General features: G+C 45.0%; 9 protein-coding genes across 9 annotated transcripts; 6 read left to right on the top strand and 3 right to left on the bottom strand. All coding sequences in view use genetic code 12, as the record gives it.

Annotated features, from left to right (window-relative positions):
- Positions 1 to 265: 265 nt before the first annotated feature.
- CJI96_0002732 (uncharacterized protein) lies at positions 266 to 1810 on the top strand (the record flags this gene model as incomplete). The annotated part of the gene is made up of 1 exon (XM_029034273.2): positions 266 to 1810. The coding sequence occupies one exon, from the start codon at positions 266 to 268 to the stop codon at positions 1808 to 1810; it is 1545 nt and encodes a 514-aa protein (XP_028889515.1).
- A 1740-nt stretch (positions 1811 to 3550) lies between these two features.
- Positions 3551 to 5422, top strand: SEF2 (Sef2p; the record flags this gene model as incomplete). The annotated part of the gene is made up of 1 exon (XM_029034272.2): positions 3551 to 5422. One exon carries the CDS (start codon positions 3551 to 3553, stop codon positions 5420 to 5422), a length of 1872 nt encoding a protein of 623 aa, XP_028889514.2.
- Positions 5423 to 5484: 62 nt separating this feature from the next.
- On the bottom strand, positions 5485 to 8160 carry CJI96_0002730 (uncharacterized protein; the record flags this gene model as incomplete). The annotated part of the gene is made up of 1 exon (XM_029034271.2): positions 5485 to 8160. One exon carries the CDS (start codon positions 8158 to 8160, stop codon positions 5485 to 5487), a length of 2676 nt encoding a protein of 891 aa, XP_028889513.2.
- Positions 8161 to 8895: 735 nt separating this feature from the next.
- On the top strand, positions 8896 to 9462 carry CJI96_0002729 (uncharacterized protein; the record flags this gene model as incomplete). Its single annotated transcript, XM_029034270.2, has 1 exon — positions 8896 to 9462. One exon carries the CDS (start codon positions 8896 to 8898, stop codon positions 9460 to 9462), a length of 567 nt encoding a protein of 188 aa, XP_028889512.2.
- A 588-nt stretch (positions 9463 to 10050) lies between these two features.
- On the bottom strand, positions 10051 to 11373 carry CJI96_0002728 (uncharacterized protein; the record flags this gene model as incomplete). Its single annotated transcript, XM_029034269.2, has 1 exon — positions 10051 to 11373. The coding sequence occupies one exon, from the start codon at positions 11371 to 11373 to the stop codon at positions 10051 to 10053; it is 1323 nt and encodes a 440-aa protein (XP_028889511.2).
- A 270-nt stretch (positions 11374 to 11643) lies between these two features.
- CJI96_0002727 (putative serine/threonine protein kinase) lies at positions 11644 to 12789 on the top strand (the record flags this gene model as incomplete). The annotated part of the gene is made up of 1 exon (XM_029034268.2): positions 11644 to 12789. One exon carries the CDS (start codon positions 11644 to 11646, stop codon positions 12787 to 12789), a length of 1146 nt encoding a protein of 381 aa, XP_028889510.2.
- A 461-nt stretch (positions 12790 to 13250) lies between these two features.
- CJI96_0002726 (uncharacterized protein) lies at positions 13251 to 15848 on the top strand (the record flags this gene model as incomplete). Its single annotated transcript, XM_029034267.2, has 1 exon — positions 13251 to 15848. One exon carries the CDS (start codon positions 13251 to 13253, stop codon positions 15846 to 15848), a length of 2598 nt encoding a protein of 865 aa, XP_028889509.2.
- Positions 15849 to 16040: 192 nt separating this feature from the next.
- Positions 16041 to 17951, top strand: EXO1 (Rad2 family nuclease; the record flags this gene model as incomplete). The annotated part of the gene is made up of 1 exon (XM_029034266.2): positions 16041 to 17951. One exon carries the CDS (start codon positions 16041 to 16043, stop codon positions 17949 to 17951), a length of 1911 nt encoding a protein of 636 aa, XP_028889508.2.
- Positions 17952 to 17970: 19 nt separating this feature from the next.
- On the bottom strand, positions 17971 to 18549 carry CJI96_0002724 (uncharacterized protein; the record flags this gene model as incomplete). The annotated part of the gene is made up of 1 exon (XM_029034265.2): positions 17971 to 18549. One exon carries the CDS (start codon positions 18547 to 18549, stop codon positions 17971 to 17973), a length of 579 nt encoding a protein of 192 aa, XP_028889507.1.

Genomic DNA, 18549 nt, shown 5'->3' with positions numbered 1-18549 from the left:
ATTTGTTGCATGACTGGGATTCTGGTCCTTGGAATGTTGTCAAATCGACCGTTTTTGCAACCAAAACATCTGTCTTTGTTGGGCCCCCTCAGACACCATTTTTTCCCCAGCAGTCGCTCGCAAGCTATTCTCGGACTTGCTATAGATAGCACCTGTACCTAGGCTGCAGCCGTTACAGATCATCAGAATAGGCTACCTGGAAGTAGTCCCCAACTTTTTGACTCAGACATCAATACATAATTAGGCCCAACATTCTTCCTATTGCATGGAACTGCTTTCCTCCATTTTCGAGAATATGCTAGTGGCAGACCCGACCATCTCTCCAGAGGAGATGAATACGGACGCTGTGATCCACGACACAGGCAAGAAACAAGACGCCATGGCCAAATTGACAGAAACTGCAAAAAACCTTGGAGAGAAGGACGTAGAGGTACTAGTTTCTCCCATAAGCAGCTATTGGTATTTGGAAGATAACACACAGAGAGCCAATCACCAGCTTTCTGACAGAATCATGGAGAAGTTGTTATCTGTGGTGATAGTCAATGAGGCCGACGGTGACCTGAAGATTCTGCCTATTCGAAAGGAAATGCAGAAACACCGACCAGCATTCAGCATGAGTATCATGAACACTAACAGTACCCAATTGGCCCAAAAGGCATCTCCAATGTTCGAAGGTATGGATGCCATCATTATGTGTATGACATGGCATAATCCGTTTTTCACCAGCGCCATTCTTTTGCTAGGCACTCATGCAATTTTGAAGCCCGTGTTGTTCTTGCTGTTTCCTGCGCTTCTTGTGTTGGTGAGGTTCATGTTTCCTAGCTACCTTAAGTTGTACCCCAGTGACAATACATTTGTGGATGGCAAGTTCCTCGAGAGGAACCCGTTCCCACACCCGGGGAAACCTCTTGGAACGTACGAGCTGCCCAAGCCGGCACCAATGTACTCAAAAGAGTACCTCATGAATTTCACGGACATGCAAAACCATATCATTCCCTACATTCGTCTCCACGATGCCGTGATAGAGTGGGGAAAACACTACTTCTTGTTCGAGGATGAGAAATTGAGCACATTGGTGTTTCTTACGCTAGTCTTTATCATCGCCTTCAACACTTGCATCCTTCCTTTCTTCATTCCAATGATACTACGCATTGTGCCCCTCAAAGCCATGGAGATGGTGGCACTATGGACGGTTTTCATCTGCTGTCACCCCAAAATTCAGAACAAGTTGCTAGATACTCTTGACACCGAAGAAGCAAGACTTGCTAGACTTGATATGACCGATAGATTGGAGAAGTATCTCATGAGCTACATCCATGACGATGCCGCCGAGGATTTCTTTTGCGAGACGGAGGTTTACGAAATCCACCGCTACAATACAAAACTCAAGACGTGGGTTCCATTAGGCTATACGAGAGAAATGTACTCACTCAATCACCCAGATCGCATTCATGAATTGGGGGTTGAGGACGACTCCACCGAAAGTCTGTTCGATGCAGACACCACGATTGACGAAATTGTACCGGATATACCGATTGTGCCTTCCATTTCAAAGGTCAGGCCTCCAGTTGGATGGAAGTTCGTTGAAGGTGGTTGGAAAATTGATTTGAAACCACACAAGTGGGTAAACGATAATTGCATCATGGATCTAGTTTGTATCGATGATGATGAAAAGTGGGTGTACGATGTCTTGAAGCACGAAGGCTCGTCATCGGTATTCAGAAGACGCCGATGGTACAGATACAGCTATAGAACGGCGTTGAAGAAACCTGCCATGAACTCAGAATCATCTCTGCAGCAGGATCTGTGAGGTTGATTCACATGAAGTTGAATAAATCAAGTCCACCATTACCCAGCTGTTGTTTCTTTTGGTCAATTAATGAGGCAAGATCGCCCCTCTTCTTCTTTTTTTTGCTTTTAGAAGCGTTTGCACCTGTCTTAGGGCTCTCGATACGTTTGCGATCGAGAAGGCAGTTCTCCCTCCTAATATGGAAGCATACCAAGCACTTTGTATTAAGGGATCTTGTTCTGCCTTGTCTTGTTTTCGTATATTTGATTCTCGTGGAAGATGTGATGCCAGGTATTAAGAAGATGCCACAGGCATCGCAACTTGATTTGAGTCTTGGATTCCGAAGACCTGCATTGCTGAGGACAGTATCCGAGTCAAGAGCATGACTTGAAGAAAGTGGATTTAGGCATTGATAATGAGCTAAGTTATAGAGGTGGACTATCTTTGCGTCATCGACACTCATTTGTGAGTAGTAGGATGCGGAAGTGATGATGTAGACAGTATGTAGGACCCTACCTACAGGGCCTGCCCCTTGGAATCTACAAAAGGTGGGCAATGTCAAATACCGGGGACTTGAAAGGTGACAAATTCGGAATAAAAAGGATCTGGAATGGAACACGAAACCTGGCCATCCTAGCGATAAATTTGGAGTCGAAGGCAGGTCGACTAAATGCACCATCTCACCCCGTTGCGAAACTTGGGCCACAACTGGAACCCGAACAAACTCGTGAGGCCGCCAAGCGGCACAATTGGACGTAATATCAAGTTTTATCCCAACGATTCAATTCTATTGTTTGCCGCTTCTCGGGCTCGTCTGCTTCGCTACGCCTCACATATCAACTTGTCACTTTTTATGCGCATCACCAGATAAGGATTTCGCAGCCAATGGAGAAACGTGAGGGTAATACCACAGCCGTCCGATCTCGCTTTTTTATTGCAAGGTGACACGAGGATGGGGCCACTTAGTACCCACGTGAGTACCACCTTGGTTTCCGGTTTCAAAACGGAGAAGAAAGAAAGATTTGCAGCGACAAATGAGAGGTCTAGACAATGCTACTCTGAAACCAAGAGAGGAACAAGCTGTAGCTAGTGCACAATCATAGTCTCTCCTTTGATTCCATATTTAAAAGATTAGTACTCCTTATCATTGCTCTTAGAGATTTTGTAGTACTTTAGGTCCACGAAAGGTATAGGCTGTGAAGCTATGTTCACTAAAGTAGAATGGCTGCAACACACCACTTCAGATCAAAGAGCCCAAGCGTAGATGCCTATTTCCTAACACACCTCCATCCCACCTCTTAGCTCAGTTGCAAAAATCCAAGAAAGACTTCTTCAACCTCCCACATTCATTCGCCTCCGTGTTACCCTGTCAATCTGAGTTTTGTACCTCTTGTGCTCCCCTGGTCCAATGAAATAGAAGGGACCCGCGCCCGGGTCGGTTTATGCCCTGATCGTCATTATCGAGGTAGCCGAAGTCCGGCGCGGTAGGGAGCCAATGGAGGGCACAGAATTATTCATCTCGCGCCAGGCCGATAAGCGGGCTGGGGTTTGCACCCAGATTGATGCCTCCACCGTGCAGTAGAGCGTCAAACCACCAGTGTCGTTCGAGGGAATAAGCCGTGGGTGTACGTGCTATTTGGAGTTGAAAAGTGAAGACCTTCGCAGTGAGCCCTTCTTTCCAATAGGTTTCCCATTTCATTTCCTTTTCATTGTTTTTATCTTGCCATGGTCTCCATAGTGATGCAACACAGACGCTTAGCCATGCCTGCCAAACCGCTCCTGGGGACCAAAGTCACGAAGCTGTGTCGAGTGTGTCGACAGAACAAGACCAAATGTGACGCTGCCGCAAGAAGACCTCTTCCGTGCACCTACTGCTCGAAGAAAAACATCAAATGTGTGTTTGACGTTGCCAAACCGTCCAAGCGGTCGTACGACCTCACGGAGAAGCTCGTGTGTGAGGTTCAGGAGTTGCACTCCAAGCTCGACAGAATCGTCGAGAAAAAGGCTACGCTAGTGTCCCAGTTTCTTCGAAGAAGTGCTCCTTCGACTCCTGCAACGCCCCTGGACATGATGGGGGTGCTTGTCTCGTCAGACTCGGACTCAGATGCTTCAGACTCGAGCATCCCAAATTACATCGATCCTATACCTACCCTCAGCCTTTCCAACTCATTTGCTATCCACTCAAACCTGGCGTACGAGCCGTGGACCATCTCCTACGATAGAGCGCTTTATCTCCTAAACAATTTCAGGGAGCATTTCCTCCCGTACTTGCCAGTGTTGCCGGACCTGTTCTTCGAAAATCCTGATTTGCATGAGATCCACAAGCAAAGCGACCTTCTATTCTGGTCCATCATAGTCACCTCGCTTCTAAATCAGAATCTGCCTGATGAGTACCGCACCTTGGCTCGTCATGTTCAGAATTTGGTCGTGGTCAGATGCTGGTTCAACACGCCTCGCTCTTTGTACGCTTTGGTCACCTTGCTTATATTGACCACCTGGCCCTTGCCTGACGATCGCTCCCCGAAAGTGCAGAGCAACATCTCAGTCAAGTATATTTCTTTGATGAAGAGCTTGTCTCTTCAGTTTGGCTTGCACAAGTTAGACTTCATTAGCGAATTTAGTAAGAAAACAGATTTGCAAGTGGCTCAAAAGCCTGATGTCAATGACATCATGCGTGCAAGAATATACAAGTTCGTGAACATCAACTCGAACTACTGGTTGGTTTTCCTTGGGTTGTCTAACTCCAACTTCAACGGCTTCCATCAGGACTATATCATAAACAAGGCTGCCAACATTGACATCTTCAACAAAGATAGGTATCAAGACACTGACAATTTCATCAATCTGTTGTTGAAGGTTTCGTTGATCCAACTGAAAATGAATGAAAGCATGAATAATGTTGTTGAGAGCGCAAACAAGATGAGCAAGCTCATTCATCTCAATATGTTTGAGAAGATTCTTGACGACTTCTGTAAAGATAAAACCACACCTTTGGTGAAGGACAATATGATTGCAATCTCCTTAGAGTACTCAAAGTTGCAATTATATGTTTATTACTTTTCCACAGTGGACATCAGTCTTGAGGAGTACAGAGATATAGTATATCGAGCAATCAGGTGCTGCTCAAGCATTTTAGCGTTTTTCTCAAAATCATTTGGTCATTTTAAAAATTTTTGTCAAATTCCAATCCACTACCGTTTCGGCATCGAGTTGGCTTCACTTGTGCTTTTGGATATTCATTCGAGCCCTCTTCTTCGGCTGATAGAGGATTACGCTTTTGTGAAGACCACATTTTTGGAAACCTACAGAATCATATCGAGCTGCACAGGTGACAGACTGACTTCTACTAATCGACTTCTAAAAATCATAATGAAGTTTGATCAATGTGACAAATCCAAGTTGCTCGCATTGAAAAGCAAGCAAGGTTCTTTTTTCCTCATTGAAAAAATGAGCAACTACCTTATATCAGGCTTGCACTATGAATTGATATGGCATGTATATCAAACTGAAAAATATGGGTACGATGAGGAAAATACTGACATAAACTGGAACTTGTTTGGGTTGCGTCCCGAAATTCCTCAGCATCAGGAAATCATGAATTACGTTCAGGATTCCACATCAATCTTTGCATAAAGTCTCTGTCTATGGTACATTTCCGCTTATATAAAGGGGCATCTAATAAATTTATAATTGGTTTAGTCGAGCCACTTTGCATTTAGTCTTTTAGACTTGACGAATTCTTTTGAAATGACAAATGCAAAGTAGAGTATACCAATCGTAGCAAGCAATTTATGTTTGTCAAAAGCAGGTTTTAAGATATCGTACGACAAGGATGGTTGAACAACCGTACAGAATTCAGTTGCTTCGTTCACATAGCATACAACAGAGGTGGATTCCATCTCAGTCGATCCAGTGAGAAGGATTCCCTTTAAATGCAGCACATGAACCTTTTTGTTTCCGTTTAAAACATGCAAATCAGGTTTTGGAATGAGTGGATCGTAGGGCATCATTTTGAATTCCTCAAAATCTTCCTGGGTTAATGGGCGATCGTCGATTCTTCTTGAGTTCACTAGATACTTTGGAATCTCTACCATACTTCCTGATTCAGTCACAGCGATTAGAGACTTGGTGGTAATCCCAACCTTAGTTGAAGTGGACCCGAGGAGGTTGATTTTTTCTGGAAAGATGTATGATTTGCTCAGAACATTGTGGATTTTTATGTCGAATTCCGAAAAGACTGATTTTTCACCCCCTGATGCATTGGCGACAGTACCGAACAAATCAAGGACAGTGAGGATCTGTTTATAATCATTTTTGTCGATATATGAGAGGACGACCCAATTGTCTCGCTGGACAACCTGGATGGTACTGGGATCAATGGAAATCTCATTGAGCTTTTGCACGTACAAAACAGTCCCAGTCACACCATCGAGCAAGTGAACAGTGATTTGGTTGTTACCGTTGTTATGTGTCACAATGGTGACAAGGTTTGGATTTAAGTACTTGTAAAGTACTGTTCGTCTAGCTTTTGCTATTCCCGTAGCAGGCGTGAGCTTTTCTTCATTATGCGAGAAAGTCAAAAGGATCTCATTTTGTGGAGCATAGGACCATGTGGGAACAAGATCATGGTCGGTGATCTTGTAGGACTGAAGTTTACCATCCCTCTCTTCCAAGAAATATTGGCCCTCGGTAAGTTCGCAATCAGCATCTAAAAGAAATATCGAGGTTCCACATTTCACACCGAGCGCAAAAGGTTCGTACCCTTCTTCCCCCATCTCCTCCGGAAGCTCAATAGAGAGCTTGATGGTCTTTTCGCCCCTCATAGGAAACTCTCTGACGTTCTCCACCCTACCATCTCTTGCATCGATCACAAAAGCCTTGAGAGGAGTGGACAAGTAGATTTTGTCGTTCAAAGATTCGATGCTCGTCAAACTATCCAATTCTGGAATTCTAGAAATCCAAGTGACCTTTTGTGTTTGAGAATTTCTCGCCTTGAGTTCCTTCACGCGATCATCAAACGATATTAAAAGCTTTTGAAAGCCGTAAGTGTCCTCAATAGGTATGGTTCCAGGGGATCCGCCACGTGAAAAATACACTATGAATCTCCAGAGTTGAGCAAGGTGATGTTTTATCTTCAAAAGCATTCTGATGAATGGACTGCCAATATGGGACTCCTCCGACAAGTAATGAGCCTTCTCTATCTCAGTAGCAGACCTAGGCTTGTTGATAAGAATGGCATGTTGTCTTGGTAGAGTCTCGGTGAGCTCAAAAACAGACGACTCGATATCGTCGGACGAGAGCAGAGTAGTTGTGACGAATGCTTGATCTTTGGTTACTCTCATATGCTGAATTGCATCTTCATTTTGGTCATAAAAAGAAAATAACTCACCCTCATTGTCTGCAAATAATATCTCATGACTCACGATATCGTTGAAAGAAAACGTATGCACAAGCTTAGAGAAATCGTGGATTTCACAACCGTTGCTCAGATAGCTCACCACGAAAACTTTATCCTCGTAGATAATGGTTCTGATCTCTGATGCATCATGGGCGGCATGTTGTGTAATCATTTCAAGTTCGTGGCCCTCCACCACTTTATAGAGAGTGAATCTTTCAGACTCCAAATCAGCGACGATTTGGCTAGAGATCACCCTGGGATTTACGAAGGAAAAAGACTTGGTCTGTGAAATATTACCTTTTCCGTCTCCCTTAGTGCCCCTGAGAATTAAAACCTCATTCTGAGAGACTGCCAAGCCGTCCTTCAAGTCGAGAATGTCTGACGATGTCCTGACGTTGGAGATAATGTTCTCAGCCTGGTAATTCAAGCACATCACGGTTGGTCCAATGGAAGCGTAGAAGAGACCATCGAAAAGAGAACTTTTGAAGGACCTTTCGTTATATTTGCCCACTAACTTCTTGACAGTCTTGTTCCATGCAATCAATGAGCCCTTTGAGTCAAGGATCAAAAGCCCATTATCGTAAAATTCACCGAAGTGAACTGGGGGAGCATCCAATCTTATTTTTTCTATGAAGATGCCTGAATATCTTTCGAAGATGTGAATTGTCGAGGAAGTTGTTGAGTATGTTACCACAATATTATCAAGCAAGGCATATGTGTCCGAGTCGGTATCCTTGAGGTCAATAGAGCTCAAAATTGACTGATTTGCGAGGTCAATGGTCACCAAATCTGAGAATTCCGAGATACCGACGCCCTTGGTACCAGAAATTGGCTGGAACTGCTTTAGTGACCCATAGTGGTTGATATGCCATGTATGCGAGGCCGGTTCTGACACGAAGTATTTTTCCAACGACAAGAACACGGCCACCACAATTAAGTGTAAGCCAATGTATAACAGAAGGCTGCTTTTCATTGATGGCTACGTTGGGCTCCTGGTATGCGTAGTAGAGCTTAGAGTATGCCCATACGAAGTGTGCAGGCCATAGTAAGAGAGGGTAGGCCAGCAAGATGAAGCATGAACGGAAGCCTCTTTTCAAAGTTTACGTTGGGTTTGAAGTTTAATGCTGAAAAACCCCCAATTTCAAAATCTTATCCCTGGAAGAGTTCATATTTTGGTCGACTACAGGGCGACAGCTACTAGACTACATGTGTGGTACTATAATTCCACATGCACTGACTCAAGCCGAAGGGGGTCTATCTCTCCACAATGTAATTAAGAGTCCATATTTCACTCCGGAATGCCATAATTTCATGGCTTGATATTTTGATTACTTAGAGGTCTAAAATCGTAATTAATATCAGACTGAGAAACGCATTCATAGCATAACTGCAAACCTCACGAAAACTTCCATTATATTGTTTCGCAAGAAAGTGAAAAAAGACGTATTCAGTATATACTGTTTCAAAATTTACTTTTATCGATGCGCCTATTCGAACTTCCTGCGTTTGCAAGGTGTCTTTTTCCTATAAATTTCTTGCTCCAGGCACCATTCTATGCATGGCCCCTACGCAGCAGGTTATAGTTTGCCACCAGAATACGCACCCTAGCCGTACTTTGGGTAAGTGCATATGAAGTACTTAAACAGAGTGCCGCCTCTTCCTTTTCTACTACGTGGAGAAATTTTTGTTTTGCTATCATTAGCCTTTCATGAGCTCCATGAATGCCACCTTGTCATTTGAACCTGAGCATCGTAAGGGTGTAGCTGGCAGTGGCATCGATCCTGAAAAAATGGAAGACTGGTCGAAACACCACGAACACGATGAGTATGTGTTCGTTAAAAGTGACAATAAAGTTGAGGACGATGTTGACGATTCCCTCACTTCTGTTGCGTCTGATGAGGAGGATGTTGAGTCTATTTGCACTTCCAGAGGAAAGAGGTCTCCTAGCAGAAGCAGAGGCCATTCACCAAAGAGATTGAAGCAAGCCAGTGAAGTTTATTTATCAGATGTGGAGGATGACGATGTGGAGGAAATATCACAGGAGGGAGTCGTCGAAGTGCTGGATTGTGAGTCGGTAAGGAGTTTTCACTCTGTAGATGGAACCTTAATCGAGGAGTCCAAGGACACTATTGACGTTGACGTCGGTGCTGTGGCCGCTATGGTTGGTGGACTAGCATGTGCATTGTTCTACGCTTGGAGGGGGAAAGGCCAAAACGCTAAAGAGAGCATGAAGATTTTCAGTCGTGGTTTCGAAAGTGTCTGTGATAAATTGTGATGGGTAAAGACGTTTATTTTTTCTCGGTTCAGTTCTTTGGGTCTTCTTATGATTTTGGCTGCAAATCGTATGTATGCATGGTCTGCACATACGCGCCTAGTCACGTGCAGCTCCATCGTCTATTCACTGGTGATCAGGAGCGAGCAAATTCTTTTGTTTCACAACATAAATATACATTGATTTTGGATAACACATTGTAGTTCCGCACAACTTAAGTTGGCTGGGCGGTGCAATTATGCGCTGAACCGCTCTGTGTCTGGTCAATGTGTCTATGTGCGAAGAATAACGGAATACCAATGCTGTTGTAATGAGTGCACAAGTTTGGCTGACGAAGGCATTGCCTATGATCGTTTTGACTATGGGCAAGCAATCTGAGCTTTAACGCGTGTTCTTTCCCTTTCTCGAGAATTCTGTTCGTTAAAGCATGTTGCTCTTTCTGATACATGAGCCACTGCCTTCGTTTTGAAGGCATGCAAATGTTTCAAAAAATCAACTTCGCTGAACATTCTTCTAGAGCGAGGGTTGACAGTCTTTCTCAATTGTGGTTTCGATGCTTTCTAGGAACATTGCAACTCATCACTTTGGTATTTACATCTGCTGTAGCTGCTCTGCGATCACATCTTCCTCAGTCCGTCTCTTATCCTCAGGTCTACCTCCGCCCTGTTTCCAAAGCCAAAGAGCTTCGATCGCATAATTACGAACAGAGAGATTCCTTGTCTTCTTTTCGTCGGCTGCTTCAGTGATAGTTTCAATGATACGAAGTTTATCAACCATGTCCCACATCATAAGTTCAAATTCTTTCATTAAGATTGAAACCTCCTTTGTGATTTGATTGCCGTCTTCCTCATCTTGAATAGGCATTATGTTGTACTTGTGAAGGCCAAGCTTGTGAAGAATTCGTCCGAGTGTCTGAATAGCTATACATCTTTGCGTCGGAACTACTGAACGTGCCAAATGAGCCAACTCAGTGAGAGTATAGCCTGCCATGTGTGGATCTTCAGAGTGATGATGAAGACCCAAATAAGTTGGGATTTCAGTTGAAGAGTTGTCGTCTAGCTCAATCAAGTTACCCTTGAAGTCAAAGCGCATGTCACTAATGGCCTCGTAGGATGTCTTTCTCTCCTGGCTAGGTTGTTCTGCCATCCAGGCAAGTTTGTTAGTTTCTTTTGGAAGATCGGGATAATATTTTTCGTGTAACTTGTCAAGAAATCTTGGATCATTGATATCCATCTCGGGATCGTCCATGGCCTTCTTTTGCTTTGGGAAATGCATATCTGCCGTTGCCGCCTCTTCAGGTGGAACAATCTGGTAGTCATCCGGGGCAATTTCGGCATCCTCATCTTCATCCTGTTCGCCGATCTCATCATCTGACTCCACGCTATTCATTATTTGATGCTCAACGGGCGTTGCATCGAACTTCACGGTCTTAATACCCAAAGCTTTGTTGACCTCCTCAGCGTCAAGGTGAGGCAAGTTTGTTCCATCACGGCCTCCGCCGATCCAGCCATCGAATCCTTCTGCGTGCTCATGTCTATGCTCCTTCTTCTCTGCCCTTTTCTTCAATCCTTCCAAAAGCTTTGGATCGAGACCCTGAAATAGCTCATCTCTCTCGCTTATAAATTGGTCTGGCGATAATTGCATGATCCTTTTGAGGTTCTCCTCATGAATTTGTTGTGCTTCGCTCTTTGCTTGTTCTTTCGAAGCTGCAGCAGGGGGGTCGGATGGTACCTCCTTGGGAGGCTGTTGCCGTGGAGGCGGCCTTGATCCTCCAAACTTAGCCTTGAACCTCGATGGCCTCTTAAACTCTATCTTCTGCAAGGCAGGAAAGCCCGTCATCTTCTCGTGCTCAGTCAAGTCGGGAAGGGTGGCCTCCTCCGTCTCGTGCTCCACAATGTCGCCAAATAGACTCATGACAGCTGATTAGAAAAGAGTTGCAGTTATGTGAATTAGTCTAGGTGCTGCATGTTACATCATGATGGTCCTAGAAGGCTTCAGAAGGTGTATCTAGCAAAACGGTCTTTCTTGAAGAAAAATCATCTCCTTAACAATAAAATGATCTTTACCATATAGCAAACTCTCGCTATATCCAAATTGACACCAGTATGTCTCGAATTCTCCTACCACGTAGTGGCTGCGAAATGCGTTTGTGGCTGCGAAAAGTGTACCACATTCATCCAAGAGATGCCAGACACTGACTACGAGGTTCATGAATTTATTGGGAGAGGCTCGTTTGGAGAAGTTTTCAAGGGTATCAAGAAAAGTACAGGCGAGCTTTTCGCCTTCAAAGTGATCCCAATGGACGATGCAGCGAACCTCGACACGATCATCGACGAGATCCAGTTGTTATCGAGACTACGATCCCCCTACGTTACTCACCACTTCGAGACGTTTGTAAGAGAATCAGACATGTGGATAGTCCTAGAATTCTGCGGTGGTGGCTCGTGCGCAGACCTTCTTCGGTATTATGGCAGTCTTGATGAGCAAGTGACAGCGTACATCATCCGGTCCGTGCTCCGTGGCCTTGCCTACTTGCATGGAGAGAAGAAGGTTCACAGAGACATCAAGCTGGGAAACATTTTGCTCACCAAGAGTGGCAAGGTCAAGCTAGGAGACTTTGGAGTGAGTGGAGAGCTCACCTTCACCAAAACACGCCGCAACACCATCGTCGGTACACCCTACTGGATGGCACCCGAGGTGATTCAGCTGTCACAGGCAGGGTACAATTTCAAAGCAGATATTTGGTCCACGGGGATCACCACAATCGAGCTTCTTTGCGGGAACCCTCCCCACCACCACAAACCGCCCATGAAAGCGCTTTTTGAGATCCCGAGGGTAAAAGCACCTCTGTTGGACAAGGAGCCCTTCGACCCCCACACCAAGGACTTTGTGAGGCACTGCTTGATGAAGTTCCCTGAATACCGCCCCACAGCAGCACGACTACTCCAGCACCTGTTTGTTAATTGCCATCTCGGCGAAGCACCATTGGTGGTGCTTATAGAAGACAAGAACCGCAACATGGAGGGCCTTACCACCAAGAGACCGTTGAGGCGAAAACCAAAGGCCCCACCGTCGCCCATAGACTGGGTGCTAACTGCCAGCTCTCGAGATTTGGTCTACAGCGATGTCTGGCGCAACCGCTACAGCCAAATGATCTACGACAGTCTCACGAGAGTGTATGCTCGTGCAATTTATGATAGCTCTAAAGACACTGTCTACCGGCTTCGAGAGGACTTTATCAAGGCCGAAGCAGAAAATTGCGGCTTAAGTTACGCCATCATCGAGGAATTGTGGTACGTGATGTCGGAACAGGAGCGGGAGAGTAGTTGACTGAGGTCTGTCCGTGTTGCTAGACGCTCGCTTAAACAATTAGATCCATGCTGCATGAACTACACTAGTGCCAGAAGGTATAGCTGCCCCCGATACGATCCAATTAGCGCATTCGTGAAGAGCAAACGCAAAAGTACCAAATTAAGTGTACACAAAACTTCATAACGTGTCTTCTTTCATTGCAAGCTTCCCAACTACGTGAGGAGATTCTCTGGCTGTTTCTCGGTTACTGGCTGTCGGTTCCATTCTCTCGTCGCGAGTACATACAATGTGTGTGCGCTCTACTCGGGAGCCAGTATGGGCCGCGCTGTTAAGGTGCCTGATGTACGCGCTCTTGGCTCTCCGGGTCGCGTTGTGTTTATCTCTGTCCTGCTCCCCATTGAGTGCAACCTCCAATGGTGAAGTAGCACCTATCGAGTGTTTCTCTTTTAAACTGTTCTTATACTAACACTTCCCAGGCGATGCCTCCACAGACGCCTCGATCAAACGCCAAAGCTGGCGCTAGCATCACCCCGTCCTTCTCGTTCGGCTTGGGCCTACTGCCCTCCTTCCGCTTTGGCAGCCCCAGAAATATCAACCTCTTGACGTCTTTGTCACCCCAGCGGTTCTTCAACAGATTCAACAAGAAGGAAGGCGAGGCAGAGAAAAAACAACACGACCCATTTCAAAATACAAATGCAACTTCGATGGACTCGAAGCAGTCTTTTGGTAAGGAGGCTTTCGACGATGAGGCTTTCGATTTGGACAGACACTCGGACTCCCTAGCAGACTCAGCAGATATATGGTCCTTGACAAACGACTCCCAATACCAGTCTCTCACTTTGAATCTCACGTCGATCAATGAGGACTCCTCTCCCAAGACGGGGGAGCCATTCTTGTCTCCACACGAGATGTTCCTCAAGAAACCAGCACAAATCAAGGATTCAGTACATTCCAATGATCCTGCTCCCCTGTCGTCTCCAGTGGACAATCAAGGCACCCCAGCATCAACATCTTCTAGATCTTCAAGCCTCAAACGAAAGCATTCTTTGGACGACTCTCCATGTACGGCATTGGTCGCTGAGATTTCCCGGAGTGAGACTCTCGGGTCCACTCCAATAGCTTGTACTTTGGAGAGGGCATCCAAGGATCTTTGGTTTGCCGAGCTAGATGATTTTTTGCTTCAATGTCATCAAAAATATAAGAGGTTTAAGGCTTCTCAATCGCCGAAAGCAACCTTGACGAAGCTCACTTCGCAGAACCAGGTGCTCTCTAAGATGCTATACAAGAAAACTGGCATTGAGCGCTCCTCCAAACAAATTGCATCTCGTTTATCACGATTAAGAAAGATAGAATCCACTAAACTGAAGAATGAGTCGAGGCAAAACAGCATTCCATTTGGAAATGGGACTGCCCACATTCCCAAGGCGCTGCCCTCACTTGATTTGCGGCTCCAAAAGGTAGGCATGTCATTCAAATACAAACGTGCAGTGCAGGGTGTTCATGATTTCCTCTTTTTGACAGAACCACCTCTCACTTGTATTCGGCTGAGCTCCGATGATCTCGAAAAAGACATGCCCTTCGAAAATAGGCGCTTCAAAGATGACTTTAAACGAAAACTCCCTGACCTCGGAGAGGTACCAATATATGTCGTGACAGGGATAATGAACTTCAAATCTCCTCAAGGTCATACTTCCACTCCTGTCTCGCCGTTGACTGATCCGGGCCTGTTTAATTTGGATAATGGAACGTTTCTGTCGGTTGTTGAATTGCAAGCGGCACCGAGGCAAAGTGACGTACAATTTTTGGCTTGGAAATCTCATACAACAATTTACAAAGATGAGGAGAAAGTGTTGTTAAATTCTAGAGAACAAATAAATGGATACAGAAACCAAAACGGTATGTTCGATCTACAGGTTCCTTTCATGAACCACTTTTGGGCTGGTTACTTGACATTCTTGAGTAATGGCTCCAATACATTCGATGATGTGTGCAATCTTTTTGTTACACAAGAAATATATGAGGGTGACAATGGAACCAACGAGGTGATGCACGCATATATCGTTTACAGGTTTCAGATCTCTCTAGACGGAGCAAGTGGCGGTCATGTCAAGGTTCATATGCTTCCTAAGGTCAGCAAGTCTCTTGATGATGATCTGGATGACAATGCTACTGTTCTAGTTCATTCATCTCCTCTCAAGGGTTCGCCACACAAAAATGAAACACGAGCTCAGTCTACAAACAATAATATTAAAGGAAGCCCGCAGAGCGTTCCGACGTACAACGCCTCATTGCTCCATCAATTTAATCCGAACTACGATTCAAGAATCTCGCTTGAGAGTCAGTGCCGCCCACTTATGACAAGCTCACAAAGCACGAGTCAGATTCCTCGCGAAACGCAGTCTAGGACTCCTCTCACAGCCGTTGATCCACCTACAGCACCACCATTTCCTCAGGCATCTGCGGGCCAGATGTCGCAAGGTTTGAATGGTGTATATGGAGCGCCATGGTCCTCTGGCACTCAGTATAATCCACAAATGCATCCACAAATGCATGCTCAGGCTGTTGCAATTCAAGCAGCCGCCCAAACGGTACCTCAAAACATAAGGCATGCAAATGAGACTGGGGTAGCTGGACATTTTACTTCAGAAAGGTACATACCCGTGGGCCATCCTGCAAGAATGCCTAACAATCCGATAATGATGCCAATGCATGCACCAGATAATAGCATCGGAATGAATGTTATGAATGGCGTGAACTACCAGGGCCCTTCTCGAGGTAGCTGTCCTGGACAGTTTGCCCAGCCACCGACACAACCATACTCAGCGCCGGCTACACAATTGCATTTCTTTCCTCAAGGAAACGAAGGCATGCCCGCCGTAGCTTCAAACAATCACAAGCTGACATCAAGATCCTCTGAATATGGGGAGCTTAAAACCAATAACAATAATATTACATTCGGTCCGATATTGGGCTACGATCCACTGGGAGATATCAAGCCAGAACCCAAAAAGCCAAAGAATGGTATCCACAAATTCACATTGAATCCTCAGATCATGTACAAACCGAAGAAACAATAGCATATGGTGTGTAATTAGATAGAGTAAACGTCAAATAATATGGAAATTAGAAGTAATAATGGGTGAGTCAGTGGAATTAGCCTTTTGATAGTAAGGTACATTAACGCGGTAACTTTCTGTTACGCGCATCGGTTTGTTTACGGTTCATCGCTACTTCGTGGTAGCTTGTCTCTGGGGTTTGTCTTTTTCACAATGGGCGTCACAGGGTTGCTACAACAACTTAAAGATATCCAAGAGAAAAAAAACTTAGCCCATTATAGAGGTAAGACTTTGGCTGTGGACACCTACGGATGGCTCCATCGAGGTCTCATATCTTGTGCTCAAGATCTATGTAACGATGCCCCAACCAGAAGCTATATAACCTCCGTCATGAAGAAGGTAGATATGCTTCGGTATTTCGGAGTTGAACCCTACATGGTGTTCGATGGCTCCCTGTTGCCAACTAAAGAAGCGACAAACGCTGAACGTGCAGCTAAAAGAGATAAAGCGAGGGAAACAGCTATAATGTACACTAAAAAAGGTGATCGAAAGCTGGCATGGAAAGAGTACATGAAAGCAGCTGGTGTGACGCCTGAAATGGCCAAGTCGATTATGGTCGAGCTTGACAGAAAGCATGTAAAGTACGTTGTGGCACCCTACGAAGCGGACCCTCAAATGGTGTATCTTGAGAAGATTGGCCTTGTAGATGGCATTTTATCCGAAGATTCAGACTTGCTCATCTTTGGCTGTCAACGTCTTATCACGAAACTCGATGATTACGGAAACTGCGTGGAGATCGACCGAGATAACTTTTGCAAGATCAAAAAACCTAACTTGGCACAGTATTCTCAAGAGCAGCTTCGCTGGGTGGCGATTCTCTCCGGATGTGACTACACTAAAGGGATTCCCGGTGTTGGTCTCAAAACCGCCTTCAACTTGGTGCAAAAGCTGGGATCATTAGACAGGATTGTCCATGCCCTACAGGCGGAGAGGAAAGAAATTCCGGAGGCTTTCCTCGATGAGGCGCTCAAGGCGACTTTGGCATTTCAGTACCAAAAGGTGTTCAATCCTGTCAAGCAGGCTCTAGCTACTCTTCAAGATTATCCTAAGAACCATGACCTTGATATGGAGATAGTTGAGCTCTGCTGCGGAAGAACATTAGAGGCACATATTCATCATGGCATTTGCAATGGTAAACTACACCCCTCGACCTTTCAGACATTGATGTCGAGAGAACAGAATTTGGCCACAAGGAGTACTTCCATGGTGATCACACAGTCGAAGCACACAAGTAATATGAAAAAAGCAGAGTCCTTTGGAGGAACTCTCACAAAATCCATTCAAAGTTTCTTTCAAGTTGACGATCTACACAAGCCCTCGACTCAGGAAAAGAGAAGTAAGGCAAGCATCGTTGACGAGAAGAAGCTCTCTCCGACAAGCAAGAAACTTAAGCGCATAAGTCAGAATTGTCGAAGCGACAAAGGTAAAACGAGTGAGTTTTTCAAATCCAAGGCAGCATCAGTCGCAGGCATTAACAATGACGCCGTCATTCAAGCACTAGAAGACTCTAGCTTTATAACGGGTGACTCCGATGTCCCCGAAAGTCTGCCATTAAAACCGGCACTGGTATTCGAAGATAAAGTATCGAATACGCGAACCAGTGAGCAGTATCTCACAGATGTGGATGATGACTTTGATGACAGTCAGCAGAGTGAACTACCAGACACTAACTCAATATTAGAAAGCAGCATGGCATGTCCGCCCAAGCTCAAATCAACTATCTCGTTTCCTACTGATGTTGACGAAGATGATCTGATCAACAATTTACAGCAAACGCCTATGAAGTTGCAACGCATCAGTCTTTCATGGAGACAAAAATTTCTGCTTGGCGCAGAAGATGGTTTACAGAAAAGTGCCGCTCAGAAACTCAAGGTCTTTGAAAGCGATGCTTCCCTGGATCCCGTAACACCTGACGATGAAGACTTGCGCACAAGTGTGAGTCAGCCCAAGTCACTGCAAAAGGAAGAGTATATTCTTAGCGAGAGTGATAAGGAAAACGAGGAGATCATACCTCCTCGAAGCACGGGGTTCAAACTACTGCGGTTTGCATTTACCGGGCATTAACTTAGCATTTATTCTTGACCTAGCATCCCCTCAATAGACTGGCTGCTATAGCATCATTCGAATATCGAAGCTGTGCATCAGCTGCATCATCATTGACGGCCTGAATTTTGAACAATTTAAAAAGCTTTTTTAGATCAACTGTCTCGCGTAATGTCGAATCAGAAATATTCCGCGTGGAGTCTCCACCTAAGAGACTTCTCAAATCGGAGTCAATCGTTTCAAGAGCAGATTTTGTAGCGTCCGCTGCTTGCAACACTTTGAGCACAATGATATCAGATCTAGTCTCATCCACGCCAAAGCGTTTCAACGCCTCATTGATATTATTTGTGGGCGAGAGGTTGTATAAGATCTCTGTGTTTATCGTCTTTGCTTTCATTCTCTGGAGCTCCCTGTTTTGGATAGAGCGATGTAGACTGCAACAGAGTTGTTCTAAGGAAATGAGATGAGTAGTACTAACAAAACAGTAGTCATATTCCTTGTTGCCGCTAACAAGCTCTGACTTTACTGTCTTCAATGTTTCCGAAGATATTCCCAGGTAATAAGATGCGAAGACAGTCACCTCAGGAAACTGTGGGAATGTGAAGGTTTTATAAGTCAT

The sequence above is a fragment of the Candidozyma auris genome, chromosome 3, assembly GCF_003013715.1.
Source record: "Candidozyma auris chromosome 3, complete sequence".
Taxonomy (NCBI): domain Eukaryota; kingdom Fungi; phylum Ascomycota; class Pichiomycetes; order Serinales; family Metschnikowiaceae; genus Candidozyma; species Candidozyma auris.
This window is presented reverse-complemented; position numbering and strand designations above follow the sequence as displayed.